At 36.4% G+C, this 25272-nt stretch overlaps 1 protein-coding gene across 1 annotated transcript; it reads left to right on the top strand.

The window, feature by feature from the left end:
- Nucleotides 1–1139: 1139 nt before the first annotated feature.
- On the top strand, nt 1140–17874 carry LOC132123589 (G-protein coupled receptor 4-like). Its single transcript, XM_059534323.1, has 2 exons — nt 1140–1544; nt 16366–17874. Exon 2 carries the CDS (start codon nt 16751–16753, stop codon nt 17843–17845), a length of 1095 nt encoding a protein of 364 aa, XP_059390306.1. The 5' UTR covers nt 1140–1544; nt 16366–16750; the 3' UTR covers nt 17846–17874.
- The last annotated feature ends 7398 nt before the right edge of the window (nt 17875–25272 follow it).

A 25272-nucleotide genomic window follows, 5' to 3' on the forward strand; every position in this document is an offset into this window, starting at 1 on the left:
TTTCGAATGCTAAAGGCGAGTCCTTGCTCATTAATATATTATTTTTAATCTTTAAATAATTTACAAATTGTGGATTGTACAAGTCTTGTGGATTTGGTCACATTTAGTAATCCGCTATCTTGCAATTTCTGGGTGAGTTTAGGACCTTTTTCACATATCCAGGTTTCTCAGCAGCAGAAGTCGTAGTTGGGTAAACTTCTATAGCAGTGAATGGGAGAATACCCAATTTTTGCATTCCCATTTGCTCAAAAAACAAAAGAAAAACTCATGAATTTCAAAGAAATAAAAATAAATAAATGAGAGAGACTCAAGTTAATGTTAAATAGTTTCAAAGTAAGGTAATATAATACAAAGTCTGTTGTAAATGTGCATAAATAAAAAAAAAATACAAAAGGATTTACAATGCTAATGACGAGCGTCATCGTCTTGTGAAAAGGGCAGGGGTCACCAAACTTGGTCCTCGAGGGACTGTGTAAATAGTTGACTAGTTAAGGTCTGTGTTTTTGGTCTTGTTAACTTTGGTTGGATGTTGTACAGTAGGTACTACGACAAGCTTGCTTCACATTTCTCTTTGATAAAGCACACGCTATTCAACAATTTGCATCTACTGTAATTTTGTTAAAATGTACGTAAATGTTTTCAAACATTTAAGTTATCATAGCAATAGCTCGCTGATCGAGCACTTTACGTACAGAATCTGTATCGATTAGTAGGCTACGTGACAAAACGTTGGCTAATTGTTCATCACTATAGTATACATTTACGTTGTGGGTATATCACTGTTTAAAAAAGTACTGAGTTAAACGACTGACGTTTGGCTAAATGTTCTAGTTTCTGGAAACGAACTCCAACAAATGTCTAAAAGTTCAATTTTCTTCTCTCAGAAACCGGTCGCCGTGATTTTGCCAAGTAAGACCTCTTTTGATGATCCTGGATCAACATTACTGTCCAAAAATATAGACTTAACCCAATCCCTACCTCTAGACCTAACACTACCCATTATGTAGGCTATTCCTAAAATCAAATTTTACATTATCATATTTTGTGGAGATATTTGTTGACACATTTTGCTATGGACTAAGAAGTGACATATTTTGGCAAATATATTGATATGGCTCTATAAAACAAACGATAAATGAAAAAAGAAAAAAAAAACGATTTGAAACCGAATTTAATTACATCCAGATGCCATGGCAATCCCATCTCGAACTTCAGCCAATATTTCAATGGGACAGTCAGTATTGGATAACGCACGCCACATTTGTCCTCAACCTCCGCCAGCTGCTCACTTTCAGTTTGCGCTTTGCAACTTCACAAGTGTCTCTCGGTTCGTCATGGGTGTGATGTAATCTACAGACCTAAGTCACGGCTGCTTTCACTTCATTTGTGCGCGATGTTTGCCCGGATCTTTATTCAAGTGAGGGAAAGGATAGTTTTGTTGTGTTTGTCGCCGCGTGTGCGGTTTGGAGATACAGAGGACATTACCTCTATCACTGGCAGAATGAGTGTCGCTATTACTAAATGACCAGCGGACACACTATCATGTAAGTGTCATCATTTAGTTTTTTCTTCGGTTATGTAAATTTTTTGATATTGACGTTATATAGCAAATTAAATCGTGCTTTTATTACTTTAAAAAATTTTATTTGTATTTTCGTCTTATTGCCACGTCTACATATGCTTTCGAGATCTAATATGACATTTAGCCGTGTGATGTATAACAGGATATTCAGCTATGAAACTTGGTAACAGGTTTGATGGTATCAGTGTTGACAGTTTTACACTTCATTTAATAACCATGAGCCTTGTGAGTTTATGACACTACAGGGTATTTTCAGTGTTAGAAAAATAATTTAATGCAGTTATTTTGGGCAGATTTCTAGTTTTTTAGATGTTTACAAAATCATCATAATGGTGTTGACTATTTAAGATTGCACCTATGTGACAAACTTAACAAAATAGCCTAAATAGTAAAGCAATTAAAAAGAATAGAGTTATTTGAAATGCACTCTACACAACTTTGTCTTTATAATAGAATATTCACATTTTATTATTGTCCACATAAATCTAAATATAGTTAGAATATCTTTCATTGTGCAGTGCTAAAACAGCATAGAGGATTGGGACACTGTAACATGCCAAGAAAAACCATCTTCTTTCTTTCTTTCTTTCTTTATGTTAAGAAAAGTGTTGGCAATAACAGTAAAAAGTAGGTTTTAGCTTTTTCAGTGTAAAATGTCTTTATTTACACCTTTATTCATGAGGGACACAAAAGACACTCTTTTTTATTAAATGACTCATTTACGTTGACTATGGAAACTGCATTTCAGATGTTTTTAATGAGTCATAATGTTAACCTTGTCAATTAGGAATATTTGTAAAGGACAACAGTCTCCTTCAGTTATAATAGCTTATGCATTAATGCATTTAGTTTGATGCTTGAGTGTTCTTTCTACTGAATTCCTCTGTTGAACACGTGGGTTATAGTGGGTGCAGCTTGATTTAACAAGCAATTTTACAAGCTGTAAAAGGCCTTTGGCAGTGTTTACAACATGTTAGTTGCATAGTGTACAATACAATATTTTTTCCCTCACATTTGTCATATAAAACCATCAATCATGCATATAAATTTTTTTGCAGTGAATGATAAAATATATGAAAACTAATACTGCAGTATAGTTGAATTTCATATTTCATTTTAACTCAATAGCTTTTATATGTAAAACAATCTGAATTCAATACAGTGGCTGTACATGTAAACTTGGCACCTGAGATACGTGTATTCTCCTCTTCTACTTGCTGTAATATTTGGCTGATTTTGTTTCTAGCAGCATCTCCACCATATTGTTGATCTTTTAAAGGTACAGGGCAGTGTGGCATGTAAAACACTTCTCTGGAATGTTCCTTTGTCCCTTGGCCGATATGGCGTTTCTCTTGGTTTTGTTAGGAAACAAGTGCAACATTTAATCATTCCTTTTGAGCAAACAGTAATTGCCCTCTTTGGGATGCGAGATAAGAACTAACATTAAAAGCATGACTAGAAGAGAAGAGTAATCTTTCTGTGAACCAATGAGGTGTCTGCTCCAGTGCCACCCGCCTGAGCTAATAAGGGTGTTTTGTAAGGGTAATGTCTGGGTTGAGCTCCAGATTGTGTGAGAGAAGCTATAACCCAGTTGCATGGTGGCCCCACAAGTGGCTGTTTTCAAACTTTTTTAATGAACTCATAGGATTTAAGTGTATAATTAAATATGTAGAGTAATTTGTAGTTTAAAACACCTACAGTAGGAGCAGATTTTATTGTGCCAACGGTTCACAGCAAAGGTTGAAGTTAATGGCTTCTGAAGCTATTTACATAAGGCTTTTTGTGGTCAGTCTTTTTACCTTAAATGCAATGCAGTTTTATGCAAACAACACAGGGTTCTAGTGCCAATGTAACGTGTGCAGCATGCTAAGCGTATCAGTGAGTTCTATTGAATGGTTTGATCTGGTCAGCAAACTGACACTGACTTCAGCAGAAACAAACCATAAACATACATCAAGCTATATATGCCAGCAGACATATGCTTATCTTGCATACCCATCTCACTTCTTAGAGCCAGAGGCTCGATCTGGATCATGATTAACACAGCTTCATTTTTGAATGGCTGAATCAGTAGAACCTTGTGTAAACATTCCCACCATGTTAAGTGTGTAATCTAAAATGTGAAAATGCCAACAGTCCACCAGGTCTCAGATGAGGCACATTGTTGTTCGTCTCTCTGCACATTAGATGGTGTAACTCAACACGTTCTGTATTGGCTGGTAATCTAAAGCCCCCTGTGGTCCGCTGGACAAAATTAGAAGCTTTTAGTGAAGCTATTGGTGGTGGTATTGACGTGCGAGAATAAAATATAGAGGTTAGGTCATCGCCAACAGTTTAGATGGCGTTTTAAACCTTTCCTTAGGCTCTTACAACTACAGCTTTTAACAGGCTTTCATCGATCACTGAATAAGAAAATGTTTTGGAATGCAGTAGGGGATTGATGATATCTTGAGATAAGCTTCTACTACAGTATATGTGTTGTTCAAAGTTTTGTAACAATCCCACTCTCTGTGTGTGCTTTTTTCTGTAGCGTGGTCTCAGATGTTGTTTAGACCATTTATCCTTGACAGGCAAAGGTCCTGTTAATTATTGTCAAATTAATGTTTGCTATCAGCATTATCAACAATTTAGTTATTGCCATCTCTGGTTCCATTAAAGAACCTTTAACTTCCATGGAAGCTTTCCATTCCATAAAAGGTTCTTTGTAATGGAAAAGGTTTCTTCAGAATATTAAAACACACTGAAGGTGTGGTCACATTAGCAAAAGTCTGTGGCAAAAAAGGTCCATTGCCAATTTGTAGTCATGCATAGTCACTTTCAAATGAAGCAGCTTTCTGTTGTTCAACACCACAAATACACGTAATCGATTTGAACCAAATCTGCAATGGGAACTTTTTCACCCTTATAGGAAAATCCCGCTTGTGTGGATTCATATTAAACTGACTGGATTTCATCCATGAAACTTTGCAGAGCAACAGTAAATGTGACTGCACACTAAGAAAAAAAAATATTTTCAGAAATGTTCACTGAAAGGTTCTTTGGGAACACCAGAATGGTTCTTCTGTGGAATCGCTGCAAAACCCCTGAACCTTAATTGTTTGGAGTGTAGGAAAGCAGAAAGTACACACAAGCAATTACAAACATTACTGAATATGCACAAATGACTTTTTTGCTTGAGGACATAATGTCAGTAATCATTCTATAAGTTATGGGCTTCATTTGAATACACATTTATGAGAATGTTGTGAGCCTTCTTGTTGTTCTTCTTTATTTCAAAATGGCTTTCGACTATTTACCCTGTCCTGTCCTGCTAAACTATTTGGCCACTTCAGTGTCACATAAACTAATCCTTCTCTGCTTTGAAGTTTTTCTCAGCATGACACTGCATTTAGTTTCCTTTTAAACATTGCTCTGGTTTTTTGCTATGCAGGTGCCAGCAATTTCCTCTTCTGTGCTGCATTTCTGCCAAGTTGCAGCCTGTCAACACAATCACAGATGAAACAGAACAATAGCAGAAGTGGACCAGATGCACCAGATGAGATATGGAGGTATTTCCTCTGAGCTTAATCAAAAAACCGCATTAAGCCGGCCGAGTGAGCTTGAAGCTCTCTCACTCTGTCTCGCCCTGTTTCTGTCTTCAGAAAACATATCATCATGCTGATATCTGTTCTAATTGCGATTCGGGGAAAAATGCGATTAGAATTTGTGACCTTGCCTAAAGCAGCCGGCTGGTTTAAGCCAAATTAAACCTTACCAATAAAACCCTTGACTGGGGACTTCAGTGGAAAATGTGGCACTTTTATTGAAGTCATTAGTTCGCCTTGCAGGAAGCCTGTCCTGGTCTCTCTAGAGACACATGGCCACCTCTCCACTGGAGCATAAAACACAGTTAGGAAAGGATTAAATACCTGCCCTGAATCAATACCAAGGGAGACGGGCAGTTCTTACTCAGCTCACCCATGTTCAGTCTGCTATGTGAACGTGGTGTGCTGGTATAATGGACCGTTTCCTCTCAGAAACTTAAACAAATAAAAGGACCAATGCTTAGTGGTTACAAAAGAAGATTTTAAGTCGCTTAATTGAACAGTTTTCATAGTGATTTGATTTTGACAAAATAAGAATGTAAGCTAGTAATTAGTTTAATTAATATGAATGAAAAACCCAACATTCTCATAAAAGTGTATTCTAATGAATCTCATAACTGATGTTTATTATCATCATGACCTCAAGCACAGAGGTTCATTTGTGTGTAATTCAGAGGTTAAGAAGTTTCATTTCATGTATCTCTGAATGTTTGCGTTTGCTTATGTCTATGCGAGTGTGTAAGTGCATGGCCGCATAAGAAGTAGACATATCAGGAAGTCAGTTGGGGTTTATTTTCTTTGCTTATGCAATGCATAGCTTATACAACGAGAAATGGGGTTTTAAATAAGTTAAAGTGTTCACTTACAAAAAGAAATATTCTGTACAATATCCAGATTTATCTTCAATATACTCTGTTTAATTAAAGACTTTTAATTAAAATAAATGTTCTTTCAAACTTATCTATTTTTTTTCAAAGAAACCCAAAATGACCCAAAAGAGTTTCCACAAAAATATAAAGCAGCAGAACTGTTTTCAACATTGATAATATTAAGCCACAAATCAGCATATTAAAATGATTTATAAGGGATCATGTGACACTGAAGACTGGAATAATAGCTGCTAAAATAATTGTCACAAATGACATTATCATGTATTAAAATAAAGGACAATAACTTTCAATTATAATAATATTTCATATTTCAATCTCACTCTTATTGGCACATTTTCAAACTTGCTTCAGTGATGAGACACAAGATCTATTAATGTTTGAATACATGCAGGCACAAGTGACATTTGAGAGCTACGGCGGAAAGGAAGCTGGATTTTTGTCTGTTCCTCTCATAAAGCATATAAATCATAATGGCTTCAGAAGACCTAAATAGTGCATGAGTACTATAAACCACTTCGATGGTGTTCTTTTTGGAGCTTGTCAGTTCCTGGTCAGTGCGTGCTTTCCGTTTTTGTCTCATTGTTGTCGGCAAACCATTCCTTTAATAGTGGTTACAGTAACACGCTTACAATGGATATATAGTGAGCCAACATTCCAGAGAGTTGAAAGCTTAAATTTTGAAGTGGGACTATACTTTTGTAGGTGCATGAACTCATGAATGAGTTACTTTAAGAATTAAAGCTGATGAGCTTGATTTGGCGGTCTAGTTGTGCATCAGTGAACAGCAAACACCATTGCTGAATTTGAATAATTTTCAGTCCTTCAATGCATAATGGGATCATCAGTGGGCACTGGCATGGTGTGGTAAATGATGTGCTTATGCCCTCAGGTAGACACCATGAGTTTGTGTCCTGCCTAGCTACCTGCTTATTCATTATGCTGAGCAGTTTGTAGCGCAATTGAATTACTTCCCTTTCAGTTGCCCAATGTTCTCATGTTAAAAGCCTTTGCTGTTTGAACAGCCAGGTGCATCCTGGCAGTAAAAAAAAAAAAAAAAAAAAAAAGTTTTGTCGGGCTTCTTGCTCCACTACCATCATACTAAAGTTGACATGTCAAACTTAAAGGAGACATACAGTAATACTCATCAGTGGTGATGACACATTCATCAGCTTATTTTTACTCTTGGCTAATGCAGACCACAAGACCAGAATGCTGTAAGTCTGTAATTACATTTATCTTTGAATTATTTTATTTTTTCCACTAAACATCACTCTAGGACAGGAAAGACTGCTGGAGGAAGAGTATGTCTAGATAACATCAGAAAAATATTCACACGTTCTGTTCTGTTCAGACACGTTGACCTGTTTTGCAATAGCAGATTTTTGTGAGTAATTATTAGTTTAAAGTGAACTGGCAGACCAGCACAACCAGTCATTATTCCTTTTGTTATTCATGTCATAAAATGTATAACCGTTATGGCTTTTGTAGTTTCACAGTTACAAAATATGTAGCAGATGCCAAACCAGATCTGCATGGTGTTACATAATTTAAGAACGGAAGGCTTTATTTCGAAAGCTTGTTGAAAAATTGTTAAATGACGGAAAATCTGCTCTCTGCTGCATCTCTGTGTGTGATGTCTATCATAAATGAAAAAAAAATCATCTTTTTATCAGGATTTTAAATTTAAAAAAAGGTGAAAGCTCACCCTTTTTCAAAGTGTATATCAACTGGCCATTTCTTTAAATGCATTTCATTTTTAATCACCTTTATGCCTTCAATTATATGGTTTTTATGTGTCTAATACATTTCTAATAGTAAAAATATATCAAATATTCAATTTAGGTCAAATGTGATTTGATTGCATAATATTTATAATAAAATAAAATGTATCAAAATACTGGTTAAAATAAAGTTTTCGATTGAATATAATGTGTAAATTGTAATAAATCATATACAAATACAGATACAGTGTAGCTCTTCAAATGACAAGAGTTATTAAATGTTTAACTAGTTCTTAAAAGTTACTTTGTTGTAATTTCTTTGAAATGTATCTGTGGTAAAACGTGTCAGATCTCACAGTCAACAATCTAGAAAAAGCAGTTAACCACAGGATTTGACCTTCCCTTTGCTATATTCTCGAGGGCTGGGCATAAACCTGATATGACAGCGGTAAATGCAGTAGCCTTAGTATACAACTGTGTGCCTCTGTGTGCTATCCCTATACAGGACAAATTTGATCTTTTGATGAATTGTCACATATTTATTATATATGTAAACAAAATAGGGTTTATAATGGTCGATATCAATACCTAGTTGTTAATATGTTGGTATATGTCATGCACTCTAATAAAAGCAAATGAGATGCACACATATTGGGAATTAGCACTTATTTTACTCTTTTTGTGATAAAATAATGTATGTAATATGTAATAATTAACAGAAATTATTATTTTTCATTGACAAAGCAAATTTATAAGAATCTAAGAATCTTACAACTGAAGTGACAGAATGGGGATTCCCATCTGTCTCCGAGATGGAGCGCTTCAGCTGGAAGAGACACATTGCCTGAGATGACTTTTGCCACTCGGCAAATCCATCCACCTGCGCTGTGGCCTTTAATCATGCAAAGCCAAGTCAGTTGCTGTGCACATGTCTGTGCGCAGGAATTCTGTCTGGACTTGTCCATGGTGCGGAGAAGTTTGGCCTGGAATACTTAGAGCACCACCATCGTGTAAAGCGTGAGCCAGCCTTGCCAGCCATTGAATAAGCTCTGTTTTCTTTTTCGGTTTCTTGCTTGCAGAGTCAGCAAGGAGATGATCATCATCACTGAAAGAAAAGAAAAATTCTCGCTCAGAGCCGACTTATATAGTGGTCAGCTCCTCACCTTTTGGCGGGTTGAAGTGCCATTGGTTTGTGCAGTTACACGAATGTGAACAAATCAGACTTCAGTATCAAAGTGAACAAGAGTTTCCCCATAAGCGTCAGAGACGCAATAGGAAAGACAGTTCGAAAGGGAACAACCTGTTAGGGTTCTGTGTGTAATCTTTTGTGTGAGAACTGGAGAGGACTTAAGATTTAATAGAATGACTTTTAGTGAAAAGAAATGGTTTCTAAGAGCTGCTCTTGACGGAGCTCGTTGCTGGGCGATTTCAGGAAATAATTTGAATCAGCCTGCTGCAGAACTTTCCACTTTCCTTATAGAGTCTTAATAGAGAGTCTATTTTCAGGCATTTCCTTGTACCACAGCTGTAAAACCTTATCACGCAGGAATTATTGGAAATTATGAAAAATATATATTTAGATTTGCATCATTGTGTGTCTATAAACATATCTCCATCTGTTGTCACATATGAAATATGTCTCGTGTCTAGTAAGGTTATATCTAGGTTTAACTCTAGCTATCATTTTGTCCTTCCCATGCACATTTTAATAAATCTTGTTTGTCCCCAGTGTCTGTTGCATGTCCAGGAGTTTTGCCAGGTCTGGCTGTTGTAGACCTTGATCTGATCTCTCACAAATTAGTGAATAAATGAGTTTTAGATTCAGTTTTTTTTTCTGGATGCCTCCCTTTCACTCTTGTATTTCTCTTCCTCTCGCTTCCTGTGTCTCTCCAGCTCTTTAATAATGAAATATTTGAAAGACTTGTCTCTCAGCACCTCCTAATTGGAAATCTACTGGCTCTTTTCCTTAAATACTAACTGTATTTGTTATTGTGAATGTAACTTGATAACATTGGGGTCTTTCCTATCAGACCAGAAAGGGGAGAGGTTTAAGGCAGAGAGTGTTGTTAAGGCTGTCTTGTTTACACTCATTATTTAGCATGAACCACTGAACCACAGGGACAACACAAAACATAAAGTTGTTAATTGCTATGATAAAATCCATCTGGCAGTGTCCGGGCCTAATTCATTACTCTTAGCTAACCACAGTTACACAAAAATGCAGATCGTTATATCATTATGTATACAACTGTTTGTTTTAGAAGGTATTTCCGCATTTGCATTGTTGTACAAAAGCATGTTACTTTGCAGAAACCTTCAGGTCACTCTTTAAACTGGACAATAAGAACATTTGTTATTTCATGACAGAGCCTGTGCCTTGGGAGATCAGGTCATTCAGGGGTTAAGTGTCCAGCCTTCCTTTTCCTATAAATCTTTCCTGCGTGTACCATGTCTGTCACACAAAAAAGTGTTTCACACAACAAAATGAAAACTACATCACAAGGAGCAGGTAAAAAAGTTGACCTTTTGAGCTGTTAGGAATAAGGCTGATTTGATTGACATAATTACCGTATTGAGCACTTGAAATTGAACCCAATTAAACAGGCTTCCAAAGCAACTTACAATTCTATATATGTCAGAGGTCGCACACCTCTGGAACAACTAGGGGTTAAGTGTCTTGCTCAGGGACACATTGGTGTCTCACAGTGGATTCAAACCCGGGTCTCTCACACCAAAGGCATGTGTCTTATCCACTGCGCCAACACCACCCCAAACACCATGCTAATACTGTGTTTGACCCCCTTTCGCCTTCAGAACTGCCTTAATCCTACGTGGCATTGATTCAACAAGGTGCCGAAAGCATTCTTTAGAAATGTTGGCCCATATTGATAGGATAGCATCTTGCAGTTGATGGAGATTTGTGGGATGCACATCCAGGGCACGAAGCTCCCGTTCCACCACATCCCAAAGATGCTCTATTGGGTTGAGATCTGGTGACTGTGGAGGCCATTTTAGCACAGTGAACTCATTGTCATGTTCAAGAAACCAGTTTGAAATGATTTGAGCTTTGTGACATGGTGCATTATCCTGCTGGAAGTAGCCATCAGAGGATGGCTACATGGTGGTCATAAAGGGATGGATATGGTCAGAAACAATGCTCAGGTAGGCCGTGGCATTTAAACGATGCCCAATTGGCACTAAGGGGCCTAGAGTGCGAAGAAAACATCACCCACACCATTACACCACCACCACCAGCCTGCACAGTGGTAACAAGGCATGATTGATCCATGTTCTCATTCTGTTTACACCAAATTCTGACTCTACCATCTAAATGTCTCAACAGAAATCGAGAGTCATCAGACCAGGCAACATTTTTGCACTCTTCAACTGTCCAATTTTGGTAAGCTCGTGCTAATGTTAGCGTCTTTTTCCTATTTGTAGTGGAGATGAGTGGTACCCGGTGGGGTCTTCTGCTGTTGTAGCCCATCCGCCTCAAGGTTGTGCGTGTTGTGGCTTCACCAATGCTTTGCTGCATACCTCGGTTGTAACGAGTGGTTATTTCAGTCAAAGTTGCTCTTCTATCAGCTTGAATCAGTCGGCCAATTCTCCTCTGACCTCTAGCATCAACAAGGCATTTTCGCCCACAGTACTGCCGCATACTGGATGTTTTTCCCTTTTCACACCATTCTTTGTAAACCCTAGGAATGGTTGTGCGTGAAAATCCCAGTAACTGAGCAGATTGTGAAATACTCAGACCGGCCCATCTGGCACCAACAACCATGCCAGGCTCAAAATTGCTGATTCTGACAATCAGTTTGGAGTTCATGAGTGTACTGTATACACTCACCTAAAGGATTATTAGGAACACCTGTTCAATTTCTCATTAATGCAATTATCTAATCAACCAATCACATAGCAGTTGCTTCAATGCATTTTGGGGTGTAGTCCTGGTCAAGACATTCTCCTTAACTCCAAACTGAATGTCAGAATGGGAAAGAAAGGTGATTTAAGCAATTTTGGGCGTGGCATGGTTGTTGGTGCCAGACGGGCCAGTCTGAGTATTTCAAATTCAATTTCCAAAATTGGACAGTTGAAGACTGGAAAATGTTGCCTGGTCTGATGAGTCTCGATTTCTGTTGAGACATTTAGATGGTAGTGTCAGAATTTGGCGTAAACAAAATGAGAACATGGATCCATCATGCCTTGTTACCACTGTGCAGGCTGGTGGTGGTGGTGTAATGGTGTGGGGGATGTTTTCTTGGCACACTTTAGGGCCCTTAGTGTCAATTGGGCATCATTATAATGCTCAGTTATAATGCCACGGCCTACCTGAGCATTGTTTCTGACCATGTCCATCCCTTTATGACCACCATGTACCCATCCTCTGATGGCTACTTCCAGCAGGATAATGCAGCATGTCACAAAGCTCGAATCATTTCAAACTGGTTTCTTGAACATGACATTGAGTTAACTGTACTAAAATGGCCCCCACAGTCACCAGATCTCAACCCAATAGAGCATCTTTGGGATGTGGTTGAACAGGAGCTTTGTGCCCTGGATGTGCATCCCACAAATCTCCATCAACTGCAAGATGCTATCCTATCAATATGGGCCAACATTTCTAAAGAATGCTTTCAGCACCTAGTTGAATCAATGCCACGTAGAATTAAGGCAGTTCTGAAGGCGAAAGGGGGTCAAACACAGTATTAGCATGGTGTTCCTAATAATCCTTTAGGTGAGTGTATATACAAAGTCCCTTTAAAACAAATCAGTTCACTAGTATTTGTAATTCCCCAAGGCAGCTATTTTCAGTCAAGAAAATGCTCAAAAAATAGGGAAACAATATAAGTGGAATGGAAATGTATCAAAGGAACTTTCTGAAATGTATAAAGTTCCAGTAGTATAAATTTCAAATTTATTCAAGTTAAGAGAATAAAGAGTCATTTCTCCACATTGTTCAGCTATTTCCTTTGAGCCTGAAGTTTAAACGACACTGACTTACTTTGAAGTAATCAAATGTAGTTACATGTACTTTAGGGGAAAAACCTTTAATAATGCAAGAAGCATTTGTAGGGCATGTTTGAAATAATATTGTGCTGTCTTTTTTGTTATTGTAATCTTATATATGGATGCTAAAGTCAGAGGTGGAAAGAGTACAAAAATATTATACTCAAGTAAAAGTACCATTACATTAATGAAATTTTACTTAAGTACAAGTAAAAGTACCAGTCTAAAAATCAACTCAAGTAAAAGTAAAAAGTAGCTCATTTAAAATTTACTCAGAGTAAAAATTACTTAGTTACACTTTAACAGTGGGAGGGAGTCAAAAATGGGACAGGCCAAGGGGTGTCAAACTCAGTTCCTGGAGGGCCACAGTCCTGCACAGTTTAGATTTAACCTTTAACCCTAATTAAACACACCTGATCCAGCTAATCTAATCATTTAGGTTTATTTGAAAACTACATTGCTGAGTCCCAATTCGCCTACTTATACTACGACCTAAAAGTATGTACTTTTTTTGTGAGGAAAAAGTACATACTTTTGAGTGTGTAGCAAAAGAGTATGCACGTTCTGGGACATACTTCGATGACGTCATGCAACGTGAACGACAACGTGGTTGCCTAGTTAGGCACACCACAACTGTTGTTTCATTCATTCTTGTATGTCCAATAAAATTTTATTTACTATTCCCATCTTTTTTTCTCATCGTTTTTTTTCACAATACATTTTATAATGTGTTCCTCTACCAAGTTGAGGGGTGAAGAAGCAGGGCGTCGTCGTCGTAGAACCAAACGCAGGTCGTTTGTGAGGCAGCTGATTCTGACGTTCATGTGCAGTGTGTGTAACAAAGCCATCGCAAAGTTCCTCCCTCCCGCACGCAATGGGTTGTGGGCAATATTAGCCCTTAGAGTGTGCATTGATCTGCACATCGAATTCTAACCGGAAATAGTAGACCATCCGGGTATCTTTGGAATACTCTTTTCAACATACTACGATTTGGGACGTACTAATTCTAGTTTCTAATTCTAGTAGAATTGGGACTCAGCGCATGATATGTGTGCTGGAGCAGGGTTAGAATTAAACTCTGCAGGGCTATGGCCCTCCAGGAACTGAGTTTGACACCCCTGGGATAGGTCTATTAATCTCAAACTAGTTGTTTTTAATTAAAGGAATCAGTTATTTAGAATAATAAAAAATTTGGGCTGTTACCAGGCAAATCAGTATCAACAAACTCATCTTTTAATGCAGAGGAAATGCAGAAGATTCATTGGAAGTGGCATTTAGATGTATTACACTGTTTAGTGCAGGACAAGAAATAATTTAACCTGCAGTTACAAATGCATGAATAATGTTTTGATATTCAAGACATAAAATGTTGAATACTCATTTGAAATGATAAGAAATTAATTATTAAAAGAAAATCAAAAGATACTTTTAATGTAAAATTAAAATGGCCAGTATGTGTCAGCAAGTCACTGTTAATAAGTGAGTCATTGCGACTGAACCGAATCATTTAAACGGTTGATTCATTCAGGAACGAAACACTGTCACGTTGCTCAGAGACGCAAAACTGTGCTTTGGTCCCTTATGAAACAAAAATATATTGCAGTATATTGGAAAATATCATGTAATATATTAGGCATATATTCTTATATATATTTATTTTTTCCAATATATTGCAATATATTGAAAGCGGCAATCATTTGTATATTTTGCAATATATTATGTAATATATGTATCATCAATATATTATTAAATGTATTCAAATATATAATATTTTAGAAAATAAAAAGGGAAATTAATATATTACAATATATTTTAAGATATATTATATTGGTAAATATATTTTCCTTTAATAAGGGGTGGCTGTGTTTGGAATTATTTTCTGTTGTAGAAATAGAGCTAAAAAAAAAAGGCAATATGGTGTCTGAACGCAAGTCTCTTATTTAACTTGTTTACTGAACTGTTATATATATATGTATGTATATATTCATGATGATTTTTGGTGGAAAAGACGGCATTCTTTGTGTGATTTTGATTTAATATATGAAATTATATAAATATGTGAATTTTCTGCCCCTATATCTTAAACTTTGTGATCATTCTAAATGCACTTTAGGAGACTGAATCACACAGTGAAAGAACGCACTATAAATGCGCGCGCACATCATTAAAACAAAAAACATGATAGTATCGCAGATGATATATATAGCACACTCCTCACCACTGTCTTTTTGGCTAATTTGTGCAAAACTCTTGCTAAAATGTCAAAGCTTCATTTTAACCACCAATGCAACGATGCAATTATTTAGCTTACCTGTTACATTCTTGCGAAGGGTTGATGTCTTGTCGAGATTTTATAAGCTGCTAGTTTGGTTTTACTAGGCAAGTACAGCTTACACTGCATAATAGAGCCTACATATGGCCAGGGGTTCACTTCATTTCCTTCGAGTTCAACTTCAGAATATGACGGGGTTTCGTTTTCAGCGGTGTCTGCACCACTAACGCCTGTTTTGTCAGTCTGCATCTTTCTTGTGATTTTAGCGCCAGTTTGCCCTCCTGCCCATTATTTACTGACGTAGTTTCCAGGGAGCGATTTATTTTTTTATTTTTTATTTTTTTTTACTCAGTAATTAATGTGTTTTAAAATGTAGCGAAGTACAATACTTTAAACAAAATATACTTAAGTAAAAGTAAAATTACAGATTTTAAAAATTACTTTAAAAAGTATTAGTACACAAAAAAGCTACTCAATTACAGTAACGCGAGTAAATGTAATTCGTTACTTTCCACCTCTGGCTAAAGTTTGCACATGCACTGCCACCCAGTTAGTTTTCACACTAGCATATCTCTTTTATCTCTTCTGCAGTCAAAGTTTCTCTATGAATGTATAAACAAGCCTAGTGCAACATCACTACAGTTAAATAACAATACCATTTACAAAAAGGCTACTTGTTATCCTTGCTAAGCCCACAGGAACTACACATGTGACAAATTATTTAAATAAGAAGTTGTAAATTACTAAATTGTTAAATTATTAAATAAAATATATATATATATATATATATATATATATATATATATATATATATATATATATATATATATATATATATATATTTGTGTTAGTCAAACATCTTTTTTAGGGAATACTGAATCTGAAAGTTTTTATAAAAGTGGCTTGTGTTTGCAAGGAGCATGTAGCTAACTTGTCAAGCCATAATGTTCTGGTCTGTTTATTTTACATCATATTTCCTCATTCTACAAGGTGCATATAATCTGCTTGATCTAACCTCCTTCATATGAAAATCTGAAAACACCTGTTCAGAAAGAAACTTCCTTCAAGAGATTCTGTACCAGCAGATACAAACCTTGAAGAACAAGATGGAGTTTTGTAATGAATGTTAATTCAGTTGAACTCCAAAAGGAAAACACACTTATTGTATCACAGTGCAAACAGATACACAGCACTGTTCAGGAAAGGACATTTCTCCACAATAACAACAATTGCAAACATTGCAGCGATCGTAAATAATGATTCATATGACTCCCAAACCTCAACATTTTTTCTTTTTTCTGTTTTGCAGATGGATGTTGTTGGACAGACCAAAGAAGATTAGTCTTGTGCGACCTTCAGAGATGAAAGTGACAGTTTCATACTGCTAAAAAAAAAAAAACCTTGAATCCACCTGAAACCACTCCAAGGTGATTGTTTCATGAGGATTAATGGCATGTTCTCTTTTGGAAATGTCTTTGACCTCTGAGCTCTCCGAGAGGTTAACACAAGCCAAGAAATGTGGTTGAGACATGTGACACATCAGGTTTCACCATGCTAGACCGTAGTGGGCTGCAGTGTTACAGTTACAGTACAATACAATACTTTCTAGTCTTATTTTTAAACATTGCCTTGGGACCATTGAAGCCTCAGCCAATTTTGATGACTATATAAGTCTCTGAGGAAGCGAAGAGACCATGTGTAACATTTCAACCTCATGCAATGTTGTCTCAAACATAGACCAGTTCTTCCAGCCGGTGCTGTATATTATCGTCATCGTCCTTGGCTTCCCGACTAACTGCCTGGCCCTGTGGGCCGCGTACAAGCAGGTCAGACAGAAGAATGAGTTGGGGGTCTACCTGATGAACCTCTCGGTGGCTGACCTCTTGTACATAGCCACTTTGCCACTTTGGATTGACTATTTTGTCCACCATGACAACTGGATCCACGGTCAAGTGTCCTGTAAGATGTTCGGTTTCATCTTCTACACCAACATTTACGTCAGCATCGCCTTCCTCTGCTGCATATCTGTGGATCGTTACTTGGCGGTGGCTCATCCCCTGAAATTTGCTAAAGTCCGCAGGGTCAAAACAGCCTTGCTGGTCAGCACCGTTGTGTGGGTAACTGAAATAGTGGCCAACTCTGCACCTCTCTTCTATGATGAGCTTTTCAGGGACCACTTTAACCACACCTTTTGCTTCGAGAAGTATCCCATGCAGAATTGGGTGGCGGGGATAAACCTTTACCGCACTTTCCTCGGCTTCTTTGTGCCTTGGGGTGTAATGTTGGCTGCTTACAGAGGCATCCTGAGAGCCGTGCGCAGTAACATCTCGACCGAGCGCCAAGAGAAAGCCAAAATCAAGAGGCTGGCCCTCAGTTTGATCCTCATCGTCCTCCTCTGCTTCGCTCCATACCACGTCCTCTTGCTGTGGCGCAGCATCATTTTCCTCACCAACCCTTGCGATTGCGGTGCTGAAGAGAACTTGTTTGGTGCTTATCATGTGACTCTAGCACTCACCAGCCTCAACTGCGTGGCAGACCCCATCCTCTATTGCTTTGTTAATGAAGGGGCCCGTAATGATGTGGGCCGGGCCCTGTCCACTCTCTTCGGTCTCTTCCAGTGGTGCCAAAGCCCAGAGGCGCTCATGGGGGCATCTATCACTGTGGAGACGCCGTTGGCTATAAAGAAGCCCGATTTCTACAGTGAGGTCAAAACGAATGCCTATAAAACTGACATTGAAGTGCTCAAAGATGAATGCCTTCAATTGACCATTCTCAGTGTTAAAAAGTGAAGTTAAATGTCAGTGTAACCTACAGCAGTCCCCTGTGTGAACACTTATGTGCGCACTTGAAACTGAATTTTTCTTTTAAATGGCAAAATATTAAACCAAGTGGCATCTTCAAAAGATGCTGGATCTTTTGTTAAAAATAATATCAGTTTTTGTGAGCCATTTTGTCAGTGACTTTTAAAGCCCAAAGTATACTTAGGTTTTGAAGCGAACCCCTAGCTGCTTGTGTTTGATAGCATGCTCGAACAGCGGCCCTCAACACATGCCCTCTATGAATTTTTATACTTGTCCAGTGTCTACGCTGTTTCTTTCCAGAAGTTATGACTGATAAAATTGTCTTTGCGCTTTAAACTGGAGTTGCATGTATCTCTTAACCCTCTCACACAAGTGCTTGTCAACAAAAGAATCTTTTGTTGTTGCTTTCTCCAGTAGTTTATTTTTCTGTTTTACTTTGTCAAAATTGTCTCCACTTTGTGGACAAGTTAATTACTGCAGAAACATTCAAGGTGCATGTGCGAGCTGCACGCATACAGTATGTACATGTTATGATGATGAAGCTACATAACAAGTTGATTTATAGATTAATAGACACTTAACAACCAGATAAAGTCTGAATAGTTTTTTTATCTGAATTTTGAACAATATTTCTTGTTTTACAATTTAAAACACAACAAACTTGTTTTCTTTTTTTTTTTGTTTTTTTTGCTTGAGAACTGTGCTTCTGTTATCTGTATTATATTTCTGTCAAACTAAAACAATGCCACTTGATTTGATTTTGTTATGTAATGCAATAACATTCAGAATTTAAGTGCGGCTTAAAGGTATAGTTCACGTAAAAATGAAAATTCTGTCATAATTTGCTCACCATCACGTTCCAAACCTGTATGACTTTCTTGAAGAACTCGAAAGAAAATGTTTTCTGTAATGTCTCAGTTTTTTGTTTTTGTCCAATAAATGAAAGGTCATAAGATCCAACAGGAGGTTTTTTTTTTCTTTTTTTTTTTTTGACTCCATTGACATTACAAAAACTAAATTTCAGGAACAAAAACAATTTAAACATTTCATATACTATCTTCTTTGGTGTTCCAGGTTTGGGTCAGCATAATAGTCATTAGATAATGACAGAATTTTGTATTTTGAGTAAACAATCTCTTTAAGTGTAATTACTTTTTGGGGCCGCTGTATATACACCTATGTGTACCTCAAGTTTTGCACAAAAAAAGTCTACGGTGAAATCTTTAACTTGGAGATGAGGATTAATAAATGTCAGTGAAATGCTGATGTCAAAAAGCCCTTCTCCTTTTGAATGTTTTATATGTACATGCCTGCCATTTGTGTCTGTTCTTTCTAATCTACTATCCCTATTTTGACATTATTGCTGGTCTTAGGCCCAAGCCCGGTTATTTATTTCCCCACTCTTGTCACAGTCAACACAAATATTGTCTGGGTTGTTTCAGGTGTTGTGTTTTAATATGCATCTTAAGACATTGTATAAAGTCTTTAACAAGGGGAGCATGTTTCTCTCAGCCGTCTCTTGTTTGACATCCTTTCTGTTCTGTGGCCCACAGATACACAAAATGGAAACTGTTTTCCAAACAATGGGCTTTGCTATTGTTTACATTTTTTTCTTCATTAGTTCTCCAGTTGGCCTCTTTCAGCCTACCAAACTGTAAGTCCTGAATGTCAGCAGTGAGAATGTAATGGATGCCGAAATAAAATATATGATGTGGGCCGTTCTTCTCTTCTGTAAATCTCAGCTATTTTCTTCTGATAAATTCTATACTTGGCAACATATGTTGTGAAAGGAAGTGATAAATTGATATAAAAAGGGAATGTTTTATGATATCATGTGTGATCAAGGGCAATGGCATTAGGTACACTAATGAAGTACATGAGTATACACATGTGGCCATTTAGTTTAGTGGAATTTTTTTGTTTTGTTTTTGTGCATTAAGGAAAAATCACACATCTGTCAACATAGCCATTTATGTGAAGATGTGCTATCACAGATTAGTCATTTTGACTCCAATCAGCCACTGCAGAGAAGAATCAAGCTGCTTGTGTGTGTCAGATTATTAATAGAGTAGAACACTGAGCTGCCAGTAAAATGCTCAGGGGGGACTTCTTACATATTCTGTAAACACAAGACTTTATCTCCAAAATATTTATGTATGCTATGTTGGCTAATTCCTGCATGTTGTACACTGGAAATCTCTGTGCACTAGGAATATCTTTTTCTGTTGTTAGTGTTAAAAAATGACAATTTAATGTTTTTTTTTTTTTTTTTTTTTTTGTTGTTTTTACTTGAAATAAAAATGAAAGTCTGATGGTTCTTCTACTAGGGCAAATACATTCTCTTTCTTTCCAACACTCCCCCTATACATCTGTTGGGGAATAACTTTGATGAGCGGGTATGAAATTCCGGCAGCAACAAACACACATGTAACTACTGAAATTACAACAGTGATATATATTTACAACAGTGAACTCAATTCCAGGAGAGCCGGAGCCCTGCAGTGTTTTGTTCCAACCCTGCTCCAACACATACCATTTTTGAATAAGCCTGAAGGACTTGAGTAGTTGGATCAGGTGTGTTTAATTAGGGTTGAATCTAAACTCTGCAGGGCTCCGTTCCTCCAGGAGTTGAGTTTGACACCCCTGTTTTAGGACATTACTCCTATAATGATAAAAAGTAAGTAGTCTTAAATGCAATAGGCATTCTTAAATTAACAGAAGTGTAATACTGTAGTTTTCAGACGTTTGAGTAACATGGGAGAATAAAACGGGTCTTTTCAAAAAAAGAAAAATATGCAAATTCATCTTTAAGCTGCATTGCCTGTGTTTATTTATAGATATGTTCAACAGCACGTGCCTTGCCAGCATTTACTTTTACATTTCAACATCTGTGTGACTGAAGTCATGACTTCATGCTCCCTCATTCAGCAGTGTATTGCAGCAGACTGCCCATCTGTGCAAGTTCAGTGTTCCCTGGGTCACGTTCCTCCTGAGTGAAACACAATGCCTTGGCACTTCAGCTCTGAGCCGGTGCGCTGTGGCTGTCCAGTGACCTGGAAAGGAGCAATGCCAATGGGTTCTTATCTGAAAGTGTCAGACTGTACAAACATGTCTGCATACTGCTCCTTGACATATTCCCACCTTCCATTTAAGAGAAAATATTCAAATAATTAAATATATTGTTAGTAGTAAATATGTTCATAAAATATTTTTGTATAATTATCAAAATGATTATAATTAATATTTTAATGTTCTGATTAAAGTATTGGTGGAATGTGTGATGCACTTGTTTTTCTTGTTTATTTTGTCACTATATAAGTGTAATGATGTTTTTTCAGTCTACTTGAAAATTTTTGTGTGATGTAACTTTATTAATAAATAATAGGACAATATCTTTGAGATCTATTATAGTGGATGCTGTTGTTGTCTTTAGATATGTGCTAAACTCACTGTGCAGGGGGTGAAGTGGGCTACTTGAACTCTATCATGTTATCTAAGTGTAGGTCAAGTTCTCACTGGAACATTAGAATATTGCGTTTGAAGCCATTTGTAAATTAATCATATTTCAGTGACAATAGACATTGGATTGGACTATAATGAAATACAGGCTTCTTCATTAATCTTCACTGAAGGCAAAATAAAACCTCTAGAACCCACTTACTTTATGCACTTGCACATCTGCACATTTCAAGTCGCCGTGTGATTTATTTGCTTGCTGTTGTACAGTATGTCGGTATTCAGCAGAGAAATTTGGGAGGCAAAGTCCTTATTTTCACAAGAGATTGTCTCCCATTTACAGCATCCCTATGAGGAATCTACAACCAAGAAAAGAGACCTTACTTCACACCAAAGCACACACATTTCCAGCACTAAAACATGGTCATGGTAAAACAGTGTCATTCAAATTGGAAGAGAAAGGCTGAAACGGTGATGCATTTTTTTAAACACTAGACTAGATGATGGGATGTTTCACCAAAACACTGTGGTATGTTAAATGCACAAGGTCTGGCTTAAGTTGTTAGAGAAAGCATATGATGATGTATTCTGAGAAAAAGGCAGTGTGTACAGTGCAAAGAGATGTTTTTCTTTTCATATTCATGCTTGAAAGACTAAGAACTATAATCAAATGTGTTTTGCTGGACTTTGAACAATGGTAAAGTGATATTTCGGGACTTTACATCAAGGTTCATTGATGTGACCTTGTGTTCACCTTCAGCTCTGTTGTGTTTATTAGACTGTACTCAATGTGACCACACACGGTAACAGGTACTATTTTAGAACTAATGACTCTCTCTCTCTCTCTCTCTCTCTCTCTCTCTCTCTCTCTCTCTCTCTCTCTATATATATATATATATATATATATATATATATATATATATATACAGTACAGACCAAAAGTTTGGACACACCTTCTCATTCAAAGAGTTTTCTTGATTTTCATGACTATGAAAATTGTAGCGTCACACTGAAGGCATCAAGGGCTATTTGACCAAGAAGGAGAGTGATGGGGTGCTGCGCCAGATGACCTGGCCTCCACAGTCACCGGACCTGAACCCAATCAAGATGGTTAAGATGGAAAATAAAGAAAACTCTTTGAATGAAAAGGTGTGTCCAAACTTTTGGTCTGTACTGTATATATATAAATTAGCTGTTTATGTAAATAATTGTATATTTAAAATTAAACATATTATAAGAAATATATATTTTAAATTAAATATTTAAATATACACCAGTCAGTAAGATTTTTATTTATTTATTTAACTTCTATTCAGCAAAGATGCATTATGTTGACGCAAAGCGGCAATAAATAAACTATGTTATTTAAAAAATATGTTCTTTTGAAGTTTGTTTTATGGAGCTTTTCGAGCAGCTGCTTTCAACTTTGTTAATAATAAGATTTTTTTTTTTGAGCACCAAATCAGCATATTAGATATTTTTACTGTATCAAATAAATGCAGCCCTCAATATCAGAGACTTCTTTTAAAAAACATTTAAAAAACTAACTGACCTCAACAATGGTGTACATATAAATGTTATAAAAATAAGTAAATATTCTAATCTTAATCATTGTTATCATTAAAATTTATATAATAAGTATTATTGGGTGCTAACTAATATATTTTTATATTGGTCAATGTGTGTTTATTGTTTATGTCAAATATGTTTTATTAATCAATGTGATTAATAAACAACAAAAATCTAAATATTTAGATCCATTTTTAAAAAAATTATAATAATAGTTTTTTATTGGTTTAAATAATTATTACATTTTTTTTTCAGCCTCTGTGATGTAGGAAATTTTAAGGAAATTAATAATCAACAATTAACAGTATGTACTATCTACAAGTTCTGCCTGACACTCACGTATCATCAATGATGGAAAAAGATAAACTTGTGGAAGAAGTCCTCCTGAGGTGAGGGGAGCAGGGTGGTTTGAGGACAGGGGGTGCAAGATGATCGCTGCAGGGTTAGTCTGCTGTCCTGCTGATGTCATGGTGTCTGCTGGGGGTTCTGGATGAGACAGAGGGTCAGTGAAATGACGCTTTCCCAGTTGACTGGACTACTGTGGATCCGGAGGCATGGGGCAAGAAAAGCGGGATGTGGTTGAATTTCCCATGTTCCCATCCCCTAAGTGAATAACCTCTTGTAAGAGCAACACCAAAGATGGGGGACCAACTCAGGATGTGCTTGTGCTGATGGGAAGTAACCACAGACTAAGCACCTCGACATCTAGCTGAACTTCACAATTTAGATCATGTCAGAAAGTTCCAGTTCTCACTGGATTCACTGTCCTTAAATATTCCACTGGATTCAAGTCCTGGACAGCATTACACTGGCATTGTTAACATGAACTTATTTATGTTAAATGAAATAATATACAAGAATATTTACAAGTATATATTAGTATAGTGTATACATTAATAATTACATGTATTATTATTAATGCAGAAAATAAATAAATAGTCATAAAAACTGGCCTCTCCACACAATCAGAAATGAGAAGCCTCATTATATTTTGTTTACATGCATTTTCGCTCAATATTCCTTTATTTACTTTTCATGTGCTCTAAAATTAAACCAGGACAACATAATCTGATTGGTCCAGCCAAAATACACAGTACAACATCAACACAATTTACAGATCTACCTCTCAGTCTTGAACCTAAGACTGTATGAACTCTACTAACTGCTCAGTGATCTGATATATTTATGATATTGTTGTAAGCATCTTGTTCACTGGATCTATTAGGAGAAGGCTTTGAGTCTTCATGAGGAGCATCTCCAATTACAAACTGCATCTACTCTGCTCTACTGCACTGGGGAGCTTTCCCACAGTATTGAACCTTGGTCAAATAAATGCAGAAGGGTAACAGAATACCAAGCCCATGCCTTTCAACAAAATGGACTGATATATCATTAGTAATAAAAAATAACGTTTCTAATAAGAAATCACATGCATCTCATATGCCAACTAAAATATGTAATTTAAAATGTAATATTTTAAAAATAGATATTTTCTCTTTTTCCAAAATAAATGAATAAATAAATAAATAAAATACTAGCCACATATTAAAGTCTATTGCTATTAAACATTCCCACCATTATTGTCCAAAAAAAAAAAAGAAAAAGAGAGAAATTTTATAGATATTTTGTTTGGCCTTTTAAGTATAACAGCTATATACTGTAAAAAAAAAATACAGATTTTTTATTATTTTTTATTCATTTATTTTTATTACAGAAATAGATTGTGCATGTACATACACATGTTCTATGTCAAATAACAGGACAATCCTGTAACTGAATAACTATAAAATGTATTTTTTTAAAGATTATTTTTGTTTAATTGTAATTGTTTGAATGCGTTGGTTCAAACTGTTGAATAATTGCAGTCATTTTAATCACCTCTAAATTAATGCGCTGCTTTCACTGACACACACAGGCGTGCAGAAACAGGATCACAGAAATGGCTTTCACTGCTTATATTGTTGCTTTCATATGCTTATATTTCTTTGGATTTTTGTAGAATTTTTAATTATCATGTCCCATGCACTCACATGCTTGTTTTTGTTTCCCTTTGCAGATAAGTAGTGTGAGTTGGTGAATGCAAGGGCTAGCTGAAAAGGTGAAAATTGTATAATGAAACGATGTTTAAGATTAGGCTATATTTATATTATATAACATTATTATGTTCGTTATGTTATGTCCATTGTGGTTTTTCTGTGAAAAACTCTAAAAGATCATCATCAAGGGCTCCACAGAAATGAGGCATGTTACCTGTATGCATGTCATATAGCAGGTTGCACGTCTCAGTTCAGAAGTTACAGTGTTTTAAATGTCATGTTTACTGGCAGTCATCAACTGTGTCACACCTTTACATGTGAACTTTTTGTGAACTGATTTGATAGATAGTATTT

The sequence above is a fragment of the Carassius carassius genome, chromosome 41, assembly GCF_963082965.1.
Source record: "Carassius carassius chromosome 41, fCarCar2.1, whole genome shotgun sequence".
NCBI classification, from domain to species: Eukaryota; Metazoa; Chordata; class Actinopteri; order Cypriniformes; family Cyprinidae; genus Carassius; species Carassius carassius.